The sequence below is a fragment of the Gorilla gorilla genome, chromosome 1, assembly GCF_029281585.2.
Source record: "Gorilla gorilla gorilla isolate KB3781 chromosome 1, NHGRI_mGorGor1-v2.1_pri, whole genome shotgun sequence".
NCBI classification, from domain to species: domain Eukaryota; kingdom Metazoa; phylum Chordata; class Mammalia; order Primates; family Hominidae; genus Gorilla; species Gorilla gorilla.
Window position 1 is genome coordinate 79,935,331 of NC_073224.2, and position 25,098 is coordinate 79,960,428.

The following is a 25,098-nucleotide window of genomic DNA, read 5'->3' on the forward strand; positions in this document are numbered from 1 at the left end:
ATATATGCCGTGTCTTCTTATGAACTTTCATATTCATCTTCCTTACACATCCTATTTACTTAACAAATGGTTTTTAAATGGCTAAAAGAAATGACCAATCAATCAAATAAATAATGACTGTTGCCTGGACCTGGCACAAGACAATGGAAAGTGATTAGAAAGTGATGAAATGATTTAAACAAAGAGTCAGACACCAAAGACACTTCATATTTTGTGTGCTGATTTTTTAATGAACAACTTATAATCTTACAAAATAACTGGCTGTAGCTGTTTTACATTACAATACAGTAGATCAGCTCCTTTCACTACATTCCCAATCAAGCCATCCCCTTGGGTGTTAACTAATGCACTCAATAGTGATCACAAAGAATACAGGAAGTGCCAAGTTCAATGCCTTGTAATAGAAAAAAGAGAAGATGAGAATCAGGAAGAGCTGTTTACTTTCACAATCCCTTTACTTTCATTTCTGTCAGTATCTGCCCATTCTCCTCACCCTGTCCCCTTACCTGCCTTTCTGATTGGAGGCTGTCATGTTAGTTGTTAGAGCCAGCTAGCCCTGGGCCACCTGGGCACAATCAAACACACAGAAGAGTCTTGAGAAAGGCTCTCAATGACCACATGGGTGGATAAGAGTAGCAGAATGTGGACCACCACATGGAGTGAGTGTGAGTTGATGTTGCTGGGATCTGTGACCACAGTGTCTTAGTCCTTCCACTTTATCAGTGACCTGAGTTGCTCAAAACATCAGGTCCCAGGAACAAAGACTGGAAGAACCTGCTGTCTCTGAATAGCTATAGCTGACTATGGCTGGGAAGCCTTATAGCCTAAGAGGCTCTTTACACACAACAGGAACTTTCCTTTTGCCTTCCCAGAGCAGTGGTGAATTGCAGATAATAAAATATTTTAAAATGAAATTTAAAACAGAAATGTTCTTACTGTTGCTCTTGTGGAGAGACTGCATGAAGATACACACTGGCATGAACCACAGGCTCCATGTTCCTGAGCTGAGTAATGCCCAGGATAACAATTCCTCTGCCTCAATCGCAGACAAAGTAGGATTCTCCAAGGCAATTCTGGCAGAAGTTGCCAGAATGCGTCTAGCAATTTGGACATTTTCCCCAATAAAACAAGTTTATAAAATTTTGAAAATAGAGTGTCTAAACTTTTCCATTGTCCTTTGCATATTGAAGCCTATCAGAATCCCAAGAACAAATATGTTTGTCTTCTTGGGGGCACTAAGCATGACCCAAGACAATGAACGGTACCTGAACTACATTTTCTTTACACTAGAGATTAGAGGACAAAAGGTTTTTTTTGAATGGGTGAACTCTGCTCTTTCCTTTTCCCAATAACTTTGCAACCCTCATTCCACAAACCCACAGATTAATGTGGGTATATCACCTTATTCGTGTTTTATTCTCTTTCAGGATATTGTTCTTCCCTACGTGATAGTGTGGATAATATTTCTATAATTGTGGTAGTATTTCCTATTCCTATTTGCACAGCCATTGCTCTAGTGTTGATGGGAAGAGTAGAAAAATTGTGGTCAAAGCAAAAGAGCAGAAGATGGGAAGAGACCACAGCTGAGCTCTAAATTTTGTCTGTTCTTGGTTTCCATTGGAGAAGAAACTTTAAGGGAGACAAGCCTCACAGCCTCCCTAAAATGAGTAAAACTAGAATGTTAAACAGAAACTGGCTCCTTACTCTCTTTCCCTAGGGTCTAATCCAGAAACCGTTACAAGAAAATGTAACTGCAGTAGACCACATCCCAGTGAGCCTGGGATGTAAATAGAGAGAGGCTTAATGTGGTCATTTCATGTGCAGTCCATCTATTGGATAAGAAAGGGTAAAAACAACAAAATGGACATTAAATAGTTGAAATTCTTCTGTCTCCCCACAGAGTGTCACCCTTGCTCCATGCATTTCCATGGCTTGCTCAAGTCAAAATCTCTGGCTCACAGATTTTGTACATGATACTTGAAGAGAATTTATCTCAGATTCTTCATTGCTCAAGGGACCCACTTTGGTCTTCTTTGGAGACTTGGAACAAGGACCGAGTCTCCCTGATCACTTCCATTCTCATGCCCGGGCCTGGATTTAACCCTGACAGCTCTTGCCTGTTCTTTCATCTCCTCCCACCTTTCCCCTATATCATTTCCATAACATTTTTCCCCCAGAAAAATCAACACTTGGTCATGTGACTGGCCAGACTTGGAGACTTCTAACAAGAAGTAGGACTACAGGCCAAGTATGAGGAGTGTGTGAGTTCCTGTAATCCTGGTGATCAGAGAATGGGCCATAGTACAAACTTGTTGACTGGCTGACAGCCACACTTGGAGCAGGCATGTGTGGAAGTGCAGAAAATCCTAGGTCTCACCAACTCCAGTTGGGAGAAGTTGACACAAGTTAGTATATTCTTTGTGGACAGATATTCAAGAACCATAGTCTAGTTCTCCTGGACCCATCACCAATGGTACTCACACTCAACTTCCTATGCCTCTTAGTACCACCATTCCAACTCCCCATCTCCTTGGTCATAAAATGGGCCCAGCTCCCAGGTCATAAAAAAAAAAAAAAGATGATTAGCTTTACATGCTAGCATCCAGAATTCCATCTAATTACTCTCTCTCCTTCTGTACTTCCTATTCAAACTGCCAATCCCCATCCATACAAAGATGGGAAAATAAGTTGCCTTTCTGTCCTCAAAGTCTCAACATTCATTTTGAATGTGAACTTCACAGCAGCATGTGTGGAACAACGAATAATTTTTAGCTTAGTAAACAGCAAAAAATATAATATATATAATATATTTATATAATTATGTTTAAATACTTATAAAGAATTAATAACTAACTTCATTATTTAAGGGAAACTACACAAAAAGAGCCAGTTGAGAGCAGACAAGCTCTGAAAGATGGCAATCCATTCAAAATGGGTATTAACAGTATCCCTGCCAACTTCTCCTCTAGTATTTTGGTATTGGTTTACAAGTTGGGTGGGACTGAGTAGTTGGCAGGGGGTGGAGTGGAGAGCAGGGCAAGAGTTGAGGATAGGATTTAATAGAATATAAATGAGGGAGGAGGGTCCTTATATATCTATCATATTTCCCCTTCCATGTTAATCAGCTGCCACTTTAAAGAAACTTTAGCCTATGATTCTCTCCTACTTGGGCTACTCGATGAACTAGTTGGCACCTATCAATATTCTCTTGCATTTCTTATAAGATCCTTCATGCTCTTCCTCCTTCCTCCATTTCATGATTGTTCTTCTTCATTCACCCTTTGTATCCTCCTGGGTCGGCCTCTCTTTCTTACTGCCTCTGAGGCAGTGGAGGGAGGGGCTTGTTCCCACAGTTACTGATTTTCTTCTGCCTTGGGGTCCCGGCAGGTGCACTCATCCAGGTCACAGTCAGCAGCAAATGGAATGACCTAGGGGAATGAAAGGGAAGTTGAAATAGCTCATTTCTGTGATAGCTTCACACTTTTAAACAAGCTTTCACTTTCCTCACTTGGTCCCAGAGGAACTGTAGAATTATGTGCCAATATCACAAACTGGAAATTAACATGCAGTTTTCCCACTCACACATCATGTCACCATGTAGCCTTAGGCAAGGTAATTGTTCCTTGCTTCACTTTCCTCATATATAAACTGGGGAGGACAACAGAAACTACCCCAGAGGGTGTTTGTGTGATTTAAATAATATGAGTGTAAAGTTCTTATATATTGCCAAGCATCTATAACTACTATTCTATCAGTTCTAATATTACCACTCATATCTAAAAATACTGCTCTTACTGTTACTGTCACTTTCCCTGTAAAGTAGGAAAGAGGAATGGTAGCATTAGTATTTTCTCTTTACAGGGAAGGGCAAGAGATGTGGGTTGACTTAATTCAAGGTAATAAGACTACTATATGGGAAGCCGAGACTAGATACAGACTAGCACTCTGACTCCAACTCCTCAGTGCTCTTGGAACAATAGGAACATCTTTGCCATCCTCATAAAGCATGAGTTTTTGCTCTTCTTGAGCCCAGGATATACTTTGACTTGGTGGAATAATGCATCTCCCCACCCATTGTTTGTGGCTGTATTGCCTTCCTTCTATGTAACTATCTCTTCCTCATGCCAGAGATAGTCCGGAAAAAGTTACTCACTTCTGCTTGCACTGCTACAAACAGATAAATGCTACATCCATAACTAGCATCAGAGAAAATTGGGTATTTGGGAGATGTGATATAAAAGTGGCAATGATTTTTCCTTTTGGGGCATTAATAATCTAATGAGATAAAAATAAATAGGCATATCACACACAATACTAGTCCAAGTACACTAAAGAGATGGGCTTGGTGATTGGGCAAGTGGGTAGGAGAATGGGTGGGGTTGTGTGGGGAAATTTTCCAGCATATTTGCACATTACTCTAAAATGTGATTTAGGAGTCAACAGAGGGGTGAAGTGCCTTTTCGATCCTAATTCCTGTGTATGCTGGCCACAGGCACTGAAATTTATTACAGACGATTACTAGATTTTCAGAGTGTGAGATGGGGAGAGAACTGCTTTATTTTTTCCTAAGTTATCTTGTCTTCCTACACAGAGATAGCTGGCCTGATTTCTGACCTTTGGTCCAAGCTCTTGATCTGTTTCTTAGTTTAGGATTTATTGGTTTTTAGAGCAAAAGAGAGCCAAATTAAATAGTGATATGATGAGCCCCTGAGCACTCTGCATTAAATAAGTTAATTCACATAAGTGGTGAGAACAGTGTCTGCCACATATTGAGTAAGGATTAAACATTAGCGAGTGAGAGATGTAGTATTCAAGCCTGCATGTAGGTGATCATGGTAGGTGTGGTTTTATTGTGGAGACACAAACAAGGAAGGAAATAACATCTCTTGCTTATTTCAGATTTATCATATTGACCCAACTAGCTTCAAATATCTTTGGAGCACTTAGATTTTTACCCATATTATTGCAAAGTTTCAGCTTATTCTATTTTATAAGGCTTAGCTTGAGCCTATCTGCTAATTTAACAGAGCCAAGAATAACAGGGATAAAGGGCATTAGAAAGGATAATTGCTCACGAGACAATCCAGAGAGTGCTTAGGTGGCTGGTGGCAGCCATTTAACATGTGCCTGCGAGATGCTTGTAACACACTATACAAAATTATTAATGTAATTATGAAGATGGTTAGTAACTGAATAGCAGTTTGTTGATAATCCCACCTCCCCCAGGGGTAAGGACAATTACTTTCCCTGCCTACAGAGATGTTTCTTGGACAATGATAAGCAGGTATGAGTCTTTCTGTAGCAAAAACCATGGCTTTTCTGAAAGAATCACTGAACTGACAAAGAACTAGTGTTGTCTAAGAACCTATGCTACCCTTAACCCTGTCACTTTAGAAGCTCCAATGTTTGTTCATTATAATTCCCTCCTAATTGTTGAATACAAACCCATTATTACACACCATGAATGAGAGCTAGCTGAAGACCCTGCCTTTATTCCTGAAGCCACTGCCTCCCCCCTCCCCAGGTTCTCTCACTCACCTTCTTGGAGGAGAGTGTGGAAGAGCAGCAGTCTCCCCCGTCATAGTGGCAGTAGGCGCGGTTGTTGATAGTGTCACACCAACCATCTGCTTGGAAGGGCTGTAGGGAGGTTAGAAGGCAACATCTCAGTATAGCCTTATTATGTCTTGTTTGACTCTGCCACTCCTCCCATCCCAGCGTAATCCATACAACTCCAGAGATATTACAGAAAAGCACCCAAGGTGCAGGACACAAATTGACCTAATATTTGCAAGAAGTTGAAAAAATCTCAAGACCACTAGGTCCAAGGAATTGTCACATTTCACTGGCAGCACTGCTCCTGGCCTACTCTAAGGTCTGAGATAGGTCATTTAAACTCTTTGATCAACGTTTTTGCCTTCTTGTAACAAGAGGTCTTTATATTATATAGGTTACAAAACAGTTCAACATATTTTTAACTCTGTTGAGCATGGGAGAAAGCCTGTGCAGTAGGCAGAGTTGGCCTCAAAAGTCCCGCTTTTTTGGAAATGAGGATGCATAGAGATGATAAGAATTGCCCAGGTCACATAGCAAGTGTCAGATAAAGCTTAGTATTAGATGTCATGTAACTTGGTTTTGTACTGCTTCTCACATATTAACCTCCACCCCTCTCCTGGTGCACTGAAGACTGACACTTAGAGACCTGAGTAGTCCTTGGGTGCTACGAAGACTCAGATGGTGTCTGTCCAGCCCGCAGTGGTGCTTGGGTTGAGGACACCAGTGCTGTAACACAAATATTCCCACAGGTACAGCCAACTCATGCACAGAAACTAGATACAGGGTTAGAGCAGAGAAAGCTGTACTGTTTCCATCCACTACTGTTACTGCAGTAAATCAGTACGAACTAAAATGGGAAAGGCGTCCAGGCCAAACCAGAGTTAATGGAGTGTTTCACCCCAAAAGAGAATGTACAATAAGAACAGCAACAAGTTGTTAAAAAATAGCTCAGCAGCCCAGTGCATTATTTCTCCAGAAAACTACCTCTGGAGGGAAATGTTGTCCTGCTGTATCCTGGAGGGTAAATCAGCCAGCCCACCTACTCAATAACCTGGCTGCTCCTCATCCTGAGAGATGCCCAACCATAAAGTCGTAGGAAACATCTTGTGGTCAAATTCTTTGGGCCACAGAACTCTTGAGTTCTGAAGCCACCTTCCAGTTTACGTGTTCAAATCACTTTCTCTTCCCCCCACCCTCCTTAAATGTCAAATAGAAGGACAGTTTTGTATTTTACCGTGTTTTGATGAGATAGATCACTCAACTCAAAAATGGCCATTAAATAATTCTCAGCAATTGAGTTACATCAGAACGAGTTTATCCAAGTTATTACTTCCATGTTTTGATTTATTCTATGGGATCCTGATGTCATTAGAACATCATTCCAGATGTATACCAGTTTGCCAATGGCTGAGAAGCTGCTACTTGTGGGGTGGAACTCAACAGCTGCCGCACAGCTGCATAGCAATGTCAGTTGTGAGCAAGAAGTGAAAATGAATTCTGCTTTCAGCACAGGCCTCACTGGGATAAAAGACAAAGATTCTGTAACAAGCATTTGTCTTTAATGCTGGAACCAGTTATTCTGGCTCTAGAGAACTTGGAATAACTATAGAATCAAGACTCAGGTCCCGAACTGCAGCCAAATAATCGAAGTCAAAGATAACTAGTGCATCCTTAACACCTATAGATGCTCTTGGGTTCTTGCAGGATGACTGGATACATCTACGGAGTTTCCCCAGAGTTTTATTTTTCTCTTTCAAGTGTTTGGAGTGTATCTTATTCATCTAGCACTACATCTGTTACTTTTGCTCCAACCCTGACTGACTCATTGGCAAAACCTAGTAAGTTCCTTCTTTTTTTTCCATGTAATTGTCTATAAAAATCGAAGGAGCACCCAAAATACTTTTCTTACATGTATAAGCCTGGTCTTCAGAATGGAAATTAAAGGTATATCTAAAGATATCTTTCTTTTCATAAGAACAATCTAAATATTTGAATGGGTTAGTAAAGGATCCCAAGGAATTTTTCTTTCTAAAGTCTTCACCAAGGGTCGCTTCTAATCTCAAGAACATTAGAGAACATATGTTGAAAAGAGCAGTAATGATCTAAGTGACCTCCAGGCCCCACTGGACTTCCTTTGCTATAGCCTGGGAATTATTTCTAAAAGCTCCTTCTTTTCTGCTCTTAAAGAGTCATCTGGAAAGAGAACGAAGTTTATAGAAAAGAGCAGAAATACAGAAAAAAGGCTGGAAAGACCCAAGTGTTTAATTTACTATATACCTATTAGAATTAATTGCTCCTCCCCCAACCTGCCAAAATCAACCACTCCACCCTCAACAAACAGAGTCTCCTATGGCAACCTGTGCCTGGGAAGCTCGACAGTTTGAGTCCAAGGTTACAATGAAAAAATAGGAAAGGAAAAATGACTAATTGATCCCAAATTTAAAAATATCTGAAGACTGGATATAGACTAGAAAATTTTAATTTCAATAACGGAAAGATGTCAGTCTTAGGATATCACTCTAACCCACAGGCATCTTTTCCAAGAAAAGGTACTGGGCTTGGTTTCTCTGCACAATGTGTACGTAGGTGAACGTCACCACCCATATGTATACCTTGCTTATTCTGTAACATCAGAAAATAAAGCGTTTCACATAAATGCACTTTTCAAATATCTGAAGCTTATCCTGGTAAGGGTCACTTTTTAAATTTTTATTTTAACCATCTTGGTAAAACAAAAATATCTTTATAAAACACCCGTTTTTTTTTTTTTTTTTTGCCTTTTAACAACATATATAACCCAAAGTCATTAACATAGCTGTATATTATTTTCACTGTATAGGAAAACTCTCCCCTTTGCTAAATGTGCCTCCTTTAAAACACACACACACACACACACACACACACCCCTCAGAGATGATTTATGTTTGAGCCAGAAAGTCAAGCCCTTAGCGTTATACCTACAGTGAATACTTAAATCTGAGAGAGCGCTTGGACTACTCTTCTTATGACGTATGAGCCTAATGATACCTATTTTCATTGTTATAGGAAGCCTTTTCTTGCCACGGCTTTTCTAGCTGTGTTCCAAGCAGATGAAATGGACAAATAATGACTGCGTGCAAGTGGTGGAATACGAAAAGGAAAGACTGTCAGTCTGCCCTACGAATACCGCTTCGGAAACTTCTCAAAAGTAAACGTAATTTCTTCTGCCTGTTATATAATCTGGCGATGTTTCCCATTTTGAAGTTGCTGCAGGGAGTTAGCCATAGAGATAGTGTGGCCCTGTCTGCTGTCTATGGGTATAGTCAGTCATTCAATCACTCCATATGCTTTATTCCACACCTATATGTGCCAGGCATTGTTATGGGGTCACAAAGATAAATGAAACATAGTTCCAGCCCTTGGGGGGGCCCATCATAAGCAATTTTTTTTCATTTATTTTTTATTTTTTTAGCTCATGTGATAGTTCAGCGTAGCATCAAGATGTGAACAGGAGTTAAATACCTAATCCAGATTTTGGGGGTGAGGGAAATCTGCTTTTAGGAGCTGGCTCCACAATATCTAGGCCCCATGGAGAAGAGCTTAGGACTGGATGGTTCTGAGGAATCTGAAAGATGTGTCTAAGAAGAAGAAATAGAAGGGTGAGTGGTCTCAGGCTGCCTATTGCAGAGCCCAGGCTCGGGAATAGTTCCATAAACATTGACTGATTGGCTGATAAGATCTCTCTTTCTTGAACCAGATTAAGAACATTGTTCTTCTACAGCTTGCAACAGAACTCAAGACCATGTTGATGTTTTAGAAAGGTTAGTTTGGACTTTAGAACTTCTGCTTTACTAACCTACAGGTTGGAATCTTAGCCAAAAGGGACTGTATCTCTAAAGGTAAGGCATGGGACTGAATCCTATTTTATTATCTTGATGAGTGTTTTAGACCAAGAGAAGATGCTAATCAAATTTTTGCTTGAGGCCAAGCACTATTTTCTGTTTTCCACATCGTTTTCATAAAAAAACCTTCTCGTTATGTGAATGACAAATCAGAGCCACTTCAATTTCTTCATATTAATTCAGTTCTATCAGGCCCCAAAGAAGCTCCTTTCCAAAGCAGGCATGGTGCAGTGCCTGATGAAGTTCTTGCAGCAAATAGAAGTTCTATGTAAATCTACACAAATCTGTGCACTAATTTTCTTTTTCTCTGGCTCTTCAATCAATGGTGACCTCTGGCCTGATCTTCATTCTCCTTCACATCCCATGATTTACCTTATTGTGCCCTCATATCCTGGGCTTCATATCCAAACAATGCAAAGAACATCAAGACTAGAGCCCTAGCACAAGGTCTCTCTTAGAATCTCGGGGGCAGAACCTGGGGGGGCCTGTAGGGCCCCTCAGGGACCTCTGATAATGAGACCACTAGTTGCTTATCAAAAAGATGAAAGACTGCCAGGCACAGTGGCTCACACCTGTAATCTCAGCACTTTGGGAGGCCGAGGCGGGTGAATCACCTGAAGTCAGGAATTTGAGACCAGCCTGACAAACATGGAGAAATCCCTCTCTACTAAAAATACAAAACTAGCCGGGCGTGGTGGTGCCTGCCTGTAATCCCAGCTACTTGGGAGGCTGAGGCAGGAGAATCGCTTGAACCCGGGAGGCAGAGGTTGCAGTGAGTCAGGATTGTGCCATTGCACTCCAGTCTGGGTGACAAGAGTGAAACTCCGTCTCAAAAACAACAACAACAACAACAACAACAACAACAACAAAAGATGAAAGGCAAGTGCTTGTGAGAATGTGGAGGAAAGGGAACCCTTTCACACTGTTGTTGGGAATGTATATTATGTGATCCAGCAATCCCACAACTGGGTATATATCCAAAGGAAATCAAATCAGTATGTATGTTGAAGAGATTTTTTTGAACACCATAGATATATGAAATTCTAAGGCTAGATGACACCTTGAAGATTATTTAGTAGAAACTTCTTATTTTACAAATGATGAAATGAAGCCTTAAAAAGGTGAACTGTCTTGTTTTCAAGGATAGTTAGTAGCAATCCTGGGAACAGATTCCAAATCTCTAGATATTGGGTCTTCTGTTCTTTCTACGATGCCATACCACCACTATTTGATGATTTCATTAGTCTTTTAATTTACTGGCAAAGAAGGGTAACTTAAGTTCTTTTGGCACCTTTACAAAAGGGGCTTGGTACGGGTGTATTACGTAAACCTAGCAATCTAACACAGAGACAAAGAAATGGTCATGCATAATCTCAATTCCTCTGGACCCCCACAGCTTCACTTTTTTTTTTTTTTTGAGATGAATTTTCACTTTTGTGGCCCAGGCTGGAGTGCAGTGGCATGATCTCGGCTCACTGCAACCTCCATCTCTTAGGTTCAAGTGATTCTCCTGCCTCAGCCTCCCGAGCAGCTGGGATTACAAGATTGAGCCACCACAACTGGCTAATTTTTTGTATTTCTAGTAGAGACGGGGTTTCACCATGTTGGCCAGGCTGGTCTCGAACTCCTGACCTCAGGTGTTCCACCCGTCTCAGCCTCCCAAAGCGCTGGGATTACAGGTGTGAGCCACCACACCCAGCCCACAACTTCACTTCTGTTTTTCTCAGCTGTGGGTCAAGGTTTATCCCAAATAGGCTGCCTGGCACTGTTGCTCCTTCGGAGACTTGGGGCTTGGTATATTCCCCTAGAGGCTGATATCCCCAGGAGGGAGCAACACTATGCTCCAATCACATCAACAGATGCCTACAGCTCAGAAACACTTATTTCCAAGACTCAGAGTGCTAAAACGAGACGTTTTGCTGCTCATTGCTGTCATGTGCAGAAAAAAGGAAATGTCATTGTTCAACTCTTCCACTGTTCATTCTTCGGGATGGAGGGTCCCAATGATGACACATTTGTGGGTCTGCAAGTCTTCTTAGAATATGTAAAATTCAAATAGATAGATATCAAGATGGCTTATGCAGGAATAGTTTCTTAGGAACAATCTTCTCTGGAAAATTTCATCTGGCTTCCTGGACTCAGAAAGCTGTCCCTTCTCTGAGTTATGGTATATTTGATCCACATATTTATTATAGAGCTTAACCTCTGGAATGTATTTTCAAAGGCTTGGGATCTAATCAACTTTGTAGTCCCAGCTACTAGTTTAGTGACTGATGTAGGTTGTCAACAAATAAATAAATATGATTGTCCTATTTTGAAGTGGGAGGCAAACTACATTTCCTTAGCATACTTTATGACCAGATCCTTCCTTTTCATTATTCCTGTACTGCTAGAAAATTTGCTAGGTATGTTACCTTATGAGAATCACATAACTTAGACACAGGTCCAGATTTTATGGGCATCTACTCTATTTCTTACTATAAATGCATATACTGTAGACACTGGAGTTGAAATAAATCATATATATATATATATACACACACACAGACACACATACACATATATACACATATATATGTAGGTCATGTGTATGTATATAATATATATGTAGATCATCTTCTAAGTGAAGAACATGGTACACATCCATACATTTGGAGGTGTATCATACTTACGTTTCAGCCAGAAAGTAGGACAAGGCAGTAGAATATACTATGTAAGAATTACCCTTCTATAAACCATCTAAAATGTTAGATAAAACATAACAATATTCTCTCAGTTTCACATCTGGCATCATAAGAAGAAAAAGAACATTTCCCAAAGGCCAAAAACAAAGAAACTGTAAACCAGAGCAGAAAGAAAGCAGTAAACCATGGCTGTCCTAGGAATGTTTGCAAATATCTGTGATCAAGTGGTTGGGTTTTAACAGGTGATCTGGAATAAGGGCCTAGGTCTTGGCCCTTTGTAAGGTAGGGAGTTTTTATGTAACCCTGTTAGAACTTTAATAAAAAGACAATGTTTATGAGGACTGATACAGAATGACACAATCACATTATGATGCTCCACAGGTAGCTTGGCTCACTTGGGAGCCAAGAGATTTGCTCCTGCCTACCAGCTCTGAAGTCTACATGATTCAAATCCAGGCCTTGGCTAAGTCACTAACAGTAAGACGTTAAGGATCTTCTGTGTTTTCGGCTAACAGTTGAAGTTGCACAGAGTATCTCCTGGAAGGGCAAGGGTGGAATCTACAAACAAGAGATGAGAAGATGTAATTGAAAGAAAGACAATGAAGATACACATCCAGCTGGATGATCAGAGGAATGCCGACTGCGCGTCTACTTGTGTGGCCTCTCATGCATCACTGGTCCATGTGTGGTAGTACATCTTCTGTGTAGGACCTCAAACCACTGCCTGTGTAACCCACCAGACCCTCTAAAAAGGCAAATATGTACCTCTGCAGAGGCTGAAAGAGAAGCCTGATTATAATCAGCTTATCTACATTTGACACCAAGACCAAAGCAAAGTCTTAGAAATAATCAAATAGGACAAAAATCAATCTCCTCTGAGAGAAATAGTTGAGAAAAATTAGATGAGAAAAGAAAAGCAAGCAAAAGTAAGATAAAAAAGACATCTTTCATCTGTATTGACTTCACTTACTCCAAGGTACCCAGGGCGTAATAATTCCTGCCCCAGAAACTATCAAGGCTATAGAGTATGGCGATTAAAAGCACAGAATATGGCCGAGTAGAGTGACTCACGCCTGTAATCCCAGCACTTTGGGAGGCCGAGGTGGGTGGATCACCTGAGGCCAGGAGTTTGAGACCAGCCTAGCCAACATGAAGAAACCCTGTCTCTACTAAAAATACAAAAATTAGCCAGGTGCAGTGGCACATGCCTGTAATCCCATCTACTTGGGAGGCTGAGGCAGGAGAATCGCTTGAGCCTGGGAAGAGGAGATTGCAGTCAGCCGAGATCGCGCCACTGCACTCCCCCTGGGCGAGAGTGAGACTCTGTCTCAAAAAAAAGAAGAGCACAGCATATGGTTTTACATAAACCTATGCTCAGATCCCAGCTCTGCTCCTTACCAACAATTAGAATCTGAGAAAATTTCTTAACAATGAGCAGCAGTGTTCTTGTTAGCGAATGAGAAAAATAGCACCTACCTCACAGAATTGCTGCAAGGAATTGCTGCAAGCAAATGGAGGTAAAACACATAGCACAATGCCTGACCTATAGCAAGCATTCAATAATTCATAATTTTATGAAAGCAGCAAGAAAACTACCATTGCTTTTACCATTGCAGGTTGGTGCCTGAATTGTCTCCCTATAGACTCTGGTCAGAAAACTTCAAGATTCTGCCACCAACACCTTAGTCAAAACCAGGCATGCTCCATCCCTGAGAGCCTCCTTCCCCATTCACTTTTACCACCAATGCATGTACCTGAGTCATGAAAGACAGAGTCAGGTGACAAGGGAAACAGTTTTGAAACTTATAAAAACAGAAAAGAAATGGTCTAATTGGCTCCTGGAAACCAGGGTTCTCTTCAAAAACCATAATGGTGACTTGGGTGTCTTAGCCTCTGAAAAAAACCCCAAACCATCACACAGATATTTCTTCTCTGACATGTGCTGCAGGAAAACAGGAAGGTGAGGAGACTCTCTGGGACTTACTTTTCAGCCAAAACTAACCTCACGGCCCCTTTCAAATAGTTGCAAATAAAGACTCAAAGTCACACAAACTCTCTACCTCACTGCAAGCACACACTGACCTGCTTCCCCATGTAGTCTCTCCTCTGGGAGAGACAGTTCTATATGAGTGGTCTTGCCCACCTCAAGGCCAGGAAGAGGGCAGTGCTGGTGGATGGAGTTATAGTCCCAAAGGGTGAAAATGGGAAAGACAGTGTTCAGGTGATATCCATGCACATTTGTGCAAGAAAAACACCAACTCGAAGTTGAAGCCTGGCTCCTTAAGGACAGAACATCCCTGCACAGGGCCGTACTGAAAACAACAGCACTTCTGTGAAGTTTTTATTGGCCCTCCTGTTGAGAGCTGCAGCCTGAGCCATTCCTGATGGGAATGTGTCCTGGCCCTCCTCTGACTCAGAGGCCTTGCAGATGGTAAGGTGTTGAGTACCTTTTGCCCTATCTCTTCCCTCACCTGTTACCAAAACTACACAAGATACACTTTGAAGGCTGTGAAGGCACCCAGTGCTCCACTTCCCCAACCACCTTTATTCCTTCTGCACTGAATCACTCCTTGACCCTTCTGCACCAAACCCAACTCCATGTCCTAAAACAAACAAACAAAAACTGAAAAAACTTTTGTCTACTCCTCCATCAGTGTTTGCTGTCCTCCATGTGACCCCCTTTTCTCCAGTGAAGCTGATCCTGTACAATTCATTTGTCAAGATTTTATTCCAGTGATTCCCAATCCTTTGGTGTCAAAAACTGTTTTCATGACACTGTCATCCTTCCTCCTCCTCTAAGTACACAGCAATGCTCCTTAAAATGCTGCCCAGGAACAGCAGCAGTCCATCAGGTGGACTCATTGCCAGGCTTCCATAGTACCAATGTTTGTGACACAGCAAAGTCTGTGCCGTGGGCTCCTACAAGAATTAATAATGACACACCATCAGACCTCACTGTCCCCATTGCAGGGCTGATAGGCCCATGAGTTCTTGTAATTTCCTTTTTCTTGCTTTCATGTTGGGAGTGGTGTAGATGGTCTGCAAGGTCTTCAGATACAGTCTTACTGCATGACATTTGGCTCTCTTCTTTAAACAATCAATGGATTAACAATCATTTGTTTAGGGAATATCCTGCTTCCCTTTTCAGCTAATTGGAGCCAACCAACTGTGTTTCAAGGTCAGACATAGAAACCTTGAACAAAAGAGGTCCGCAACTCTGCAAGGACTATGGGGGCAGGAACACTTCCATTTTTGTCTCTTTTCTGTTCCCTTTTCCTCCATCAGCAATAAACCCTGTGCATCAGCGCAGTATCCAATACATTACAATATGTGCTTAATGAATATTTGATGGATTAAACTAGTGAATTCTCTGCAGAATTAACTCTATAAAACTAAGAATTCAAAACAGTTCTTGTATTTCACTCCTCTTACCTTTCCTCCAAGATAAGGTAAACATTCCCCCTCTCATCTATTTGTTTGTCTGTTTTTTTAAAATTTATTTTTTAAGAGATGGCGTCTGGCTATGTTGTCCAGGCTGGTCTCAAACCCTTGGGCTCAAGCAATCCTCCTGCCTCAGTCTCCCAAGTAGCTGGGACTACAGGTATAAACCACCATGCCCAATTATTTCCCCTATCTTGTCCCCTTGCCTCCCAGGTATTTGTTTTCACTATCAATTACTCACCCCAAAATATCACCTGAAAATAGCTTGGCGTGGCCTTCCAGTCATAGGCTCATTCACAGTAGACTCTTCCAGACATCAAACTTAAGACTACAGATGAATGAAATTGAGAGCAGAATTTCAGACCACTGCAGGCACCCTGCCCAGTAAGGTGGGACCTTCCAGTGCCTTTCTCTGGTCACCTCTCTAGGTGGCCACTCACTGTGCCCCTCCTCTCTGGGCCCTTGGCCAGCTGCTGCACAAGGCCACATCCCACATAATTGAAACATGAGGCGGTACATGCTCTGTCTGGATGGAGCTTACATAGCTGTGGGAGATGAAAGGACGAGGAGACAGGTACAAGTCAGAGACAGATTACATGCAGCTGAGGGAAGAAAGGAAAAGCATATGACCCCACAAGAAGGCCCAGGACAGACTGTTAGGTCCTGTTTGGACTTTGACCCTTTACTTCCCTTCGTCTCTGTCTCCTGGTTCCTCGGCCAGCATTCAGTTCATGGGAGGCTGAGGCAGGCCTGAGCTGGTGACCAGAATGTTCCACCACAGCCCCAGCATGCGTGCTCACCCCTGCCTGTTCACCGCATGCAGGCACATGCCAGGCAGGCCAGCATTTCTTGGCTCCCTGAGCCCGCCTGTGGAAGGTGACTGGGAATGCAGACTGTGGGAGGAAACGACCGTATGCCTTGTTTGGATTAAATATTTTTCTTGGCCCTCCTGCTGTTTGCTGAGCATCTTTTTTTTTTTCCCCCATTCTCTCTCATTCTCTCCCTCCTTCCCCCTTCTATCCTTCCCTCTCTTTCTCAGCAATCAAGTACATTGAGAGGAATTTTGAGGAGTAAGCAGAGACTGCTAAGGTGAGAACTGTTTAAAGAAAGCACAGCAGTTGACAAGCCTTTTCCCATTCTGATACCACATCCAGCTCTTTACAAAGATGAAAGTGTTTCACTTTGGGGTAAACTTTAATCTACATTTCTTTGAGTTTTTGTTAGTGTTCTTTTTCTTTCCTTTATTTATTTATTTATTTATTTTTTTGAGATGGAGTCTTGCATTGTTGCCCAGACTGGAGTGCAGTGACATGATCTCGGCTCACTGCAATCTCCATCTCCTGGGTTCAAAAGATTCTCCTGCCTCAGCCTCCCAAGTAGCTGGGATTACAGCTGCCCACCACCATGCCCAGCTAATTTTTTGTATTTTTAGTAGAGACGGGGTTTCACCATGTTGGCCAGGCTGGTCTCGAACTCCTGACCTCGTGATTCACCCACCTCAGCCTCCCAAAGTGCTGGGATTACGGGCATGAGCCACCACGCCCGGCCTTTTGTTAGTGTTCATAGCACTTGTTTTCTCTCTTTTATTCTCTTTCATATCTATGCAATGCATGTGCATATGTATGTATATGCAATGCATGTGCATATGTATGTATATGCAATTGTATACATATATCCGTATGTATATATTTGTATGTACTTATATACACATATGCATAGATGTGGTAAATATATATGATACATATATATGCTTCTCCCTTTCTCATACGTATTATATTATGTGTATAATAATTAATAATATATAATCTATATTATAGATCTGTAACATAAAGTATATTTTTATTTTATACACACATATGGATGCACACAAATTATCTGAAACCTTCAGGTATAAGGAGCAAACCTAAACGTAAAACTGTTTTTACAAACTACAAACCATTATATAGAAGCAAAATGCTATTTTTATTTTATATAGGTGTGTGGTGTGTACTACAAGGTTTGTACATGTGGTTTTATGAACCCCTGCAATAACTCTGTTATTGGGCCCATTATCATGACCATTTTACAGGTGAAAAAAAATAAAAACTGGCGCTGTTAAGGAATATGTCTGATGATAATGTGTCTGATCACGATGATAGGGAATGTGTCTGAGGATAGAGCCACTGTCCGGTGTTCAGGCCTGTGCCCTGACCATCCTGATATGCTCCTGCTGATATGCCTCACTCTACTGCTCGGTACGGTACACCTGGTCTAACCTCTCACTGAAACTATGAGAATGAGGTAGCCACCTTCTGCCTAAGGAAAAGTCAGTGTCACAGATAGCCGTGAGAAATGTATTATATAGTATTTTTTAAAGGAAAAATAGAAAACTTTCTTTTATAATTATCCAGAAAAAATCCTTTACATTTTGCCAAAATTACTCTATACAGTAAATTAACATCTATTTTACTATAAGCCAGGCATAGGGTGAGTTGCTAGAATCCTGGGATATTTGATCAATACGTGTTTAGTGTGTCTGCTATGCACAAGGCACCACAGAAGGTTCCTGGGTGACAAAGTATTTGCCTCAAAGAAGTCATTGTGGCATGAGTGCTGCATAATACAGAATCTGAACTGCACCTAAGACCATAGGAAAGAAATCATAGGTAAATGGAGGGTCAGTTCCCAGAGTAATTAATGGTACCACTAATAAGAATGATAGCAGTGCAGAAAGAGGACCTGCCTGGAGCATTTTAGAAAGGCTTTATGGGGTACATGGGATTAAACCTAATCTTTGAAGAATGGATAGGATTTTGGCAGAGAAATGGGGAGAATAACCCCAGCAGGAAGGTCAAATATAAGCTGACATTTCAGATGGTAAAAGAAAAGATATATCTCTTTCAAATATTAATGATGCAAGTTTGGAACTAACTCAAAATCTCCATCCAGAAGAATTTAATCTGTATTCTGAAGACAATAGGAAAAAGCTAAAGTTTTTTTTTTTCCAGAAGAAGAAATGATAAAAGCTGTGTTTTGAAGGTTAGATCTGGAGATAATACAGGGAGCGTTCAGAAGACAACTGGAAGGGCCAGGACCAAGTAGGAGTTGAGTTCAAGCAATATGAACGAAGAACAGAACTGGCTGTCCATAATATGGAATAGAAAAAGGCAGATAGGAGGTGTTTTGTGAAGGAAAGTCATCAGGACCACTTGAATGGTCATATATGGGCAGAAGACCAGTGGAGATGAAGGCTTATCTATGACATTGACTATTCAAATCATGATGCACTTTTCTAAAACAACTTGATCACTGAAAATCTATCTAGAAGGTATCCTTACCACAATCAAAGGTCTGAGTCATGGGACATAGATCTTGATTAAGTAGCAAGACCTGTCCCAGCTCACAATGAGAAGCTCTACAAATTTTCCTTTTTCCTGTATATATAAACACAGGTCTAGAGGGGCCCCGCACATTTTCTATTCTGTCCAATTTCTGCCAGACTTTTTCCACAATTTAGACATAACTATTTTATCATCCCCAGTAATATCCAGGTCCAGTTGACCTGAAAAATGGCAAGAGGGAGGTATCATGTTTATTCCAGAATGTTTTCTTGCCAATAGTCTTGTTTCTTTTAGCTTCAGTCTAATATTTAGTTCCCATGTCTATGGACAGTTCAGTTTGTGTGGCTGATCATTGTGCTTCTGATCCTCAACCTGCCACACATCCTGATTTGTTGGCCCAGCTGTTCCTTTCTCCCCCAACTGGTTGGTCCATCCAGTCTCACTTTCACCCATATGGAACCTATTCTCTGTGCGAGTGTCTTGTTTACATTCCCTTTATCTCCAGGATGCTTGTCTGTGTATCTAATCCACTCATCGCTGATTGACTGCATCTGTTTCACAACATGTTCTCTGCTCTCATTTTCTTGGTCTCTGATCCTTGCTAAGCAGAGTTCATTGGCATATCTCCTTTTCCATTTATTCTGGTTTAAATCTTGCAAGCCCAGAAAGGGTTCCTAACAGGTTGTCAGCACTCCATCTTCATCTCTCAGTTGTATTTTCTAAAAGTCATTCTAGTTTATACATCATTTATTTGTTCCTTTGCTTTTAATCTTCCTACCAGTCTAAGAACATGGACTCTAGAATCACACTACCGAGGTTCATTAACTGGTCCCATATTTACTAGCTCAGATTTGGGAAGTTAATTAAATTCTCAGCCCCTCAGTTTCCTCATCAGTAAAACAAGGATGGTAGCAATGGTAATAATTCCTCATAGCGTGACGTGGAATGCTAAAAACACTCAATAATGTTATTCAATATACTGAACAATCCCCAGTTGTCTTTTTTGTTTGTTTGTTTCCTGAGCTAAATGTGCCTGGATACTCTTCGTATCAATGGTCCTCTGTCTGTGAGGGTGGAGCGCAGCCCTGCCAAAGTGGCTACTTAGTGACTTTGACATTTTTCCTCTTTCTTAACGGTGTTCTCTAATCTCAGGGATCTTACCATTTACCTTGCTCAACTATGGGGATATAATATGTAACATGGTTTCAAAGCAAACAAAATATACAATAATCAAAGTTATCTGAAGTACCCAATTATCTTAGATTCTGTTGATAGCTGAGGTATAGCAGCAATGCTCTAAGTTTGTCTTGAGTCTCCTAGTCTCTCCTTTCTTTTCTCATCGTCCCCACCTTCATGCTGAACTCTTTATTCCTCCTAACGACCCCCATAACCAATGTCTCCATCCCTGCCACAGTATCTGCATATTTTCCTATTCCTCTGGAAAGCCGCTGACATACTAGAGGGTCAAGGACTAATATGTATCTGCAATTAAATAAAAGATAAAAGAATAAGGCAAGATATGAAATTAATTACAAGAAGTTTGGTACTTTACGAACCACATTTGGAAGACAACTACTCGGGGGATAAATGAGACCATGCATAACACCCCTAAAATTACCTAGTACAGGTAGGTACCCGTAAAACACAATTGGAAAAGCCGGCTCTGTGCATCAGGGCATTGTCTGCCTAGGTGAAGTAACTATGAGCAAAACACGTAAGTTATTTGGTAAATTTATCAGTTTAACTATTTTAGTGATGGATCAATCCAAAGAATTTCCAGAGAGCCTGTCAGGAAAAGGAGGTAAGAGGAGGAAAGGCAGGAAGTAAGTCTCCGAGGAAGCACTAAGAAGTGAACAGATCATTAGCTTACCAGTTACCAGTCAATTCCACACAGGGTTGGCCCTCAGGTTGGGCCCACAGGACATGGAACCAGGTCAGAGGCAATCTGGCCAATGAGCAAGATGGGCAGCCTGCAGGCACTCCAGTCTTAGCTGTAGTGTCATCAGGGTCACAAGCAGTTCTAAAGCCAGAGACCATTCCCAGACCCTAACAGCATTTCAGACATGCATCACCAAGTTTAATATTTTTCACATTAGAAAGACTTCAGTTGAATCTAATCTCATTTTTAATTAGTCCTCACATCGCCTGGTGAGGCAGATTAATATGATTATCCATATTCCACTGATGGGGAAAATGGGACAAAGGGTCGTGCCCCAAGGTCACTTGGGGAATGAGCAATAGAGGTGCAAATTAAACTTAACTATTTTAAACTTCCAAACTGGCAGGCAAACATGAGGACATTGGGGAGTCAATTTCATCTCTGTTTGTTCAAAGGTTTTCACATCTGGATAATGCATATTCAATTTACTACTTGGTTTCTCTAATTAAAAAATAAATTAGAAATAAAGTACTAATTCTAGCTCTGAACTGCAATATTCTATATTTAATGCATAAGAAATTTCCCAAGGAATATATGACAAGAACAGCCAAAGAAGAGAATAAAATGAGCATCACTTAGCCAAATGTGAATATTTATTAACTACTTGTAGGATGTTTACTATTAAATTTGATTGTGTGTGTGGCAGTATAAACACAGAAAAATTCAACATGGCCCCTGCCAACTAGAAGCTGGTTAACCAGACATTCAAAATAGATACAGCAACAAAAACACATACAAATAGCACACACCTCCAACTATGCAGGCAGCAACCAGGTCTTTTTGTTCCCCACAGCAGATGTTCAAGCAATGTGTGTTGATAAACTGTTGACTGAGCTTATTTCAGAGCAAACTGAGACAGTGTAAGAGGCAAGCCCACGGTACTGTCATCCACCACTGCCATCTTTCCAATCCTGTTTACTTTATCTTTAACTCCTCTCTCATCATTACACCCAGCAAACAAATACTATCCTATTGCAGACATAATTTTGTATTCAGACTCTTTTCTCCTTTCTTTGCACTTCCTCAGTTCGGTGAGGTGGCTGTTACATTAGTTCAGGTGAGAGATGGTAACACCCTGACCTCCATGGTTCAATTTTGCCACCATGATTTCTTCTTAGACTATACATCCTACCTTCTTTTCTCTCTTACAGAGATTCTTAATGCTCACAGATATCTCTGTGGTCCCTCAGATTGTTCTGCCTCACTTATTATGGGCTGAGGACATGTGACCATATCTGGTGAATGGGAGGACCAACAGAAATGATGCATTACTTTTAGTCCAAGGGAATCAAGAGTTACTGGCTTCGCTTTGCATTTCTCCTCTGTCTTCAAGGAGGCAACCATGGAGATCACATTTTGAAAGGACAGAGTATTAAGATGGAAGAAATGAATAGCTGCTCTAGAGAGTTATACCAGACTTAATGTAAGTGAGAAATGTAATGGTAAATCACTGCAATTTTAGGGTTAATTTATGACCACAGCCTACCTTGATTAATTCATATTCTTCTATTTATAAGCCCTCATTGGATCAACACTGGCTGCAGAATAAAGCCCAAATTGCTTAGATTGGCATACCAGAGATCTAATGATCTACCTTTTATTTACCTCTTTAACCTTGAGTCATTCCATACTTCCTTATCTCCCTCAAGATCAGCTTCACTGAGCTGACTAATAATACTTTATGTTATATGCCATTGACATTTGGGGATTGTTTGTTATGTGACCTTATTGCAGGAACACTTGACTAATACAGACAGTAGTATCAGAAGTAAGATGTTACCATAACAAACAAACAAAAAACCTAAAATGTATGAGATTGGCTCTGGAATGGAGGGGCAGGAAGCAAAATAAATGTTTCAGGAGGCTGGAAAAATTATGTTCTTCATTTATGTGGTAGCAAAGTATTTCATAAAATGTTTCCTATAGTTACCTGAGAGAGAAATTATATTGTTAATTGTTATTACTTGCAGGCCAAAAATTTAGTAATGCCCTATTGGCTTTGAATAAAGAAGTTTTGAAGAAGAATATTACTAGGATTAGTTGGTGGTTATTACCTTAATTTGATAAGGTACTGCGAGAAAAGATGAGCGCAGAAAAGGTTATTGCTTTGCCAGTAGAATTGACTGGGAATATAAATTATTAGAAATTCTAAAACTTGTAGTACTGAAAAATAAAACCATTTCTTATCTCTGGCCAGTAAAAGATCAAATTTCATAATAATCTGCATTAGAAAGGCCTTCTAAGACTGAAGTTAAGACAATGTTAGGCAAAGAAACAAATTAAGGAGTGAACCATTACATCATTTGTTAGGACCTTCAATTGGATTAAATCAACACGTAGGAGATCCTTGCAGTTTACAAAAGGACTCTGAGGAAACAGCCTAAGAACTTTGTCCAAGAGGAGCCTCATAAGCTCAGAATACCTATATTTATTAAGAGAGGCATTTCTTGAAAAGACTTGTGAGTATAGCTCTTGGCTTATGAATTTTACTGGAATTAAATATACACAAAAATCAATCAAGTTTGTGGGAGTTGAGGTGCCAAAATCACTATCAGCCTGGATTGTAAGAGACCTACTGTTAGTGACCTTTGGGCCCCCTATATTCTACAAGGAGGAAGCAAGTTAAGAAAGCTACTCAGCTTCCAAAAGTGGATGCTCTTCACTGCTTTTAATATATGACCAAATGAGATGGTGGAAAATGAAGACTCCTTAGAGATCAGAGCCAAGAGTCATGAAGAACAATCAACTAGGAAGTGACACCCAGGGAGTAATCGAAAGTTTCTATACAACAAGTGTTCCCTACTCTCCCAGTAGTGGTTTTACAACTTTTGCTCAAAGAATGAGAGGTGGGCTTTATGCACCTCCCACTCTTTCTCCTTGAAAGGGAGTGTTTATTGTAGTTATTTATTTCTGCTCCACTTTGCATGTGGGGTGAGTGGGAGGCAGGGAGCTTGTGATTTTAGTACATAAGGCTCCAGATTAAGAGAAGCTACATTGCAATCTGATATCAATCATGAGATTCTAGATTTCAAATCTGATGCTAGGACTGGATAAGACTGTTGGAGTGTCTTGGCATAGGGTGGAGTGAACGTGTTTAACGAATGCTTGCGACTGCAAAGGCTGACTAGTAGATATTATTCTTTTTCTATATTCTTTTTACTCACCCTTCCTTTGCCATGGGTCCACTGTCAGCAGAGCATAATTTCACTTCCTACTAACTTTGGATGCAGCCATGTGGTTTGCCTTAACTAGTGGAACATAAATGTATGTGACACATGCTACACTTGACAAAAGGTTGGAAATGTATGAGCATGCCTTAACTCACCCTTTTGTGCCCAGCTATCTACCATGAAAAGAACATGCCCTGTGTAGCTGCTAACCCTGAAACTCTAAAGCCTGGGTCCCTGAGGGAGAGACATATAAAGTACACTTGAACCCAGATCACAAACTAAGAGAGTCACTTTAGCCAACTTGTAGATGCATGAGTGAGAAGTTGCTATTTAAGACATTTATATTTGTGGATTACTTTGTTATGCAGCTTTATTACAGAAAGACTTGATGACGGCTTCATGCCATTTCCTTTCACATCTTTGCCTTTCATGCCTATTTATGCTTCAAATCTACTTCAAATAATTACCCCTCTATAAAACTTTCTCCATGGAATTAGGATAAGTTATTTGCTTTATTCCCTGTGCTCCCATATGCCCTTATTCATATGATTGTATTATCGGCTTATACTCATTGGATAGTAATTTGATATTTTTTATCTCTATTGTGTACACTGTGATGGGAATTTCTGATTCATTTTTGTAATCTCAACACATTGTAGGTACTCAGAAAATATAATTTTCACTGAAGAAATAAATAAATGGACCTGAAGCAGTGATCATAATTTTGTAACCATGGTGTAAGTTGAGAAGAAGGCTATGACATTCCTGCAAATCCTAGCCATTGGGGGGAGCAGCAGACTTTTAGACTGAAAAATGGTATGAGGCACATACAAAAAAGCTGGATTAATTTTTTTTTCATGTGTTGGAATTTGGAGCCTTCGTTTCTGTAGCTAAGCTTGGAGAGGTGGGAAGATGCTTCCCATGCATGAAGTGTCGTACATTCCTGGGTTAGAACATATTTCCTTTGGGGGTTGTTGTGGTTTCTTTCTTTTTCTCTTTTCTTTTCTTTTACTTTTTTTTTTTCCAGCTTTGGAAGCCTCTAATGTTTGCAATAACAATAACAACAACAAAAATATGAGGCTGGCCAAGTATGAATCAGGAGAGAATTTG

The 25,098-nt window shown here is 40.6% G+C and overlaps 1 protein-coding gene across 1 annotated transcript in view; it reads right to left on the reverse strand.

Moving 5' to 3' along the window:
- Positions 1 to 219: 219 nt before the first annotated feature.
- PAPPA2 (pappalysin 2) overlaps positions 220 to 25,098 on the reverse strand; it is a 298,990-nt gene continuing 274,111 nt past the window's right edge. Inside the window, exons 21-22 of the mRNA XM_004027950.5 lie at positions 5,539 to 5,637; positions 220 to 3,428 (exon numbers count right to left, since the gene is read on the reverse strand). Of these exons, the coding sequence (XP_004027999.1) occupies positions 3,354 to 3,428; positions 5,539 to 5,637 (174 nt within the window). The 3' untranslated portion in view covers positions 220 to 3,353. The remainder of the gene's footprint in view (positions 3,429 to 5,538; positions 5,638 to 25,098) is intronic.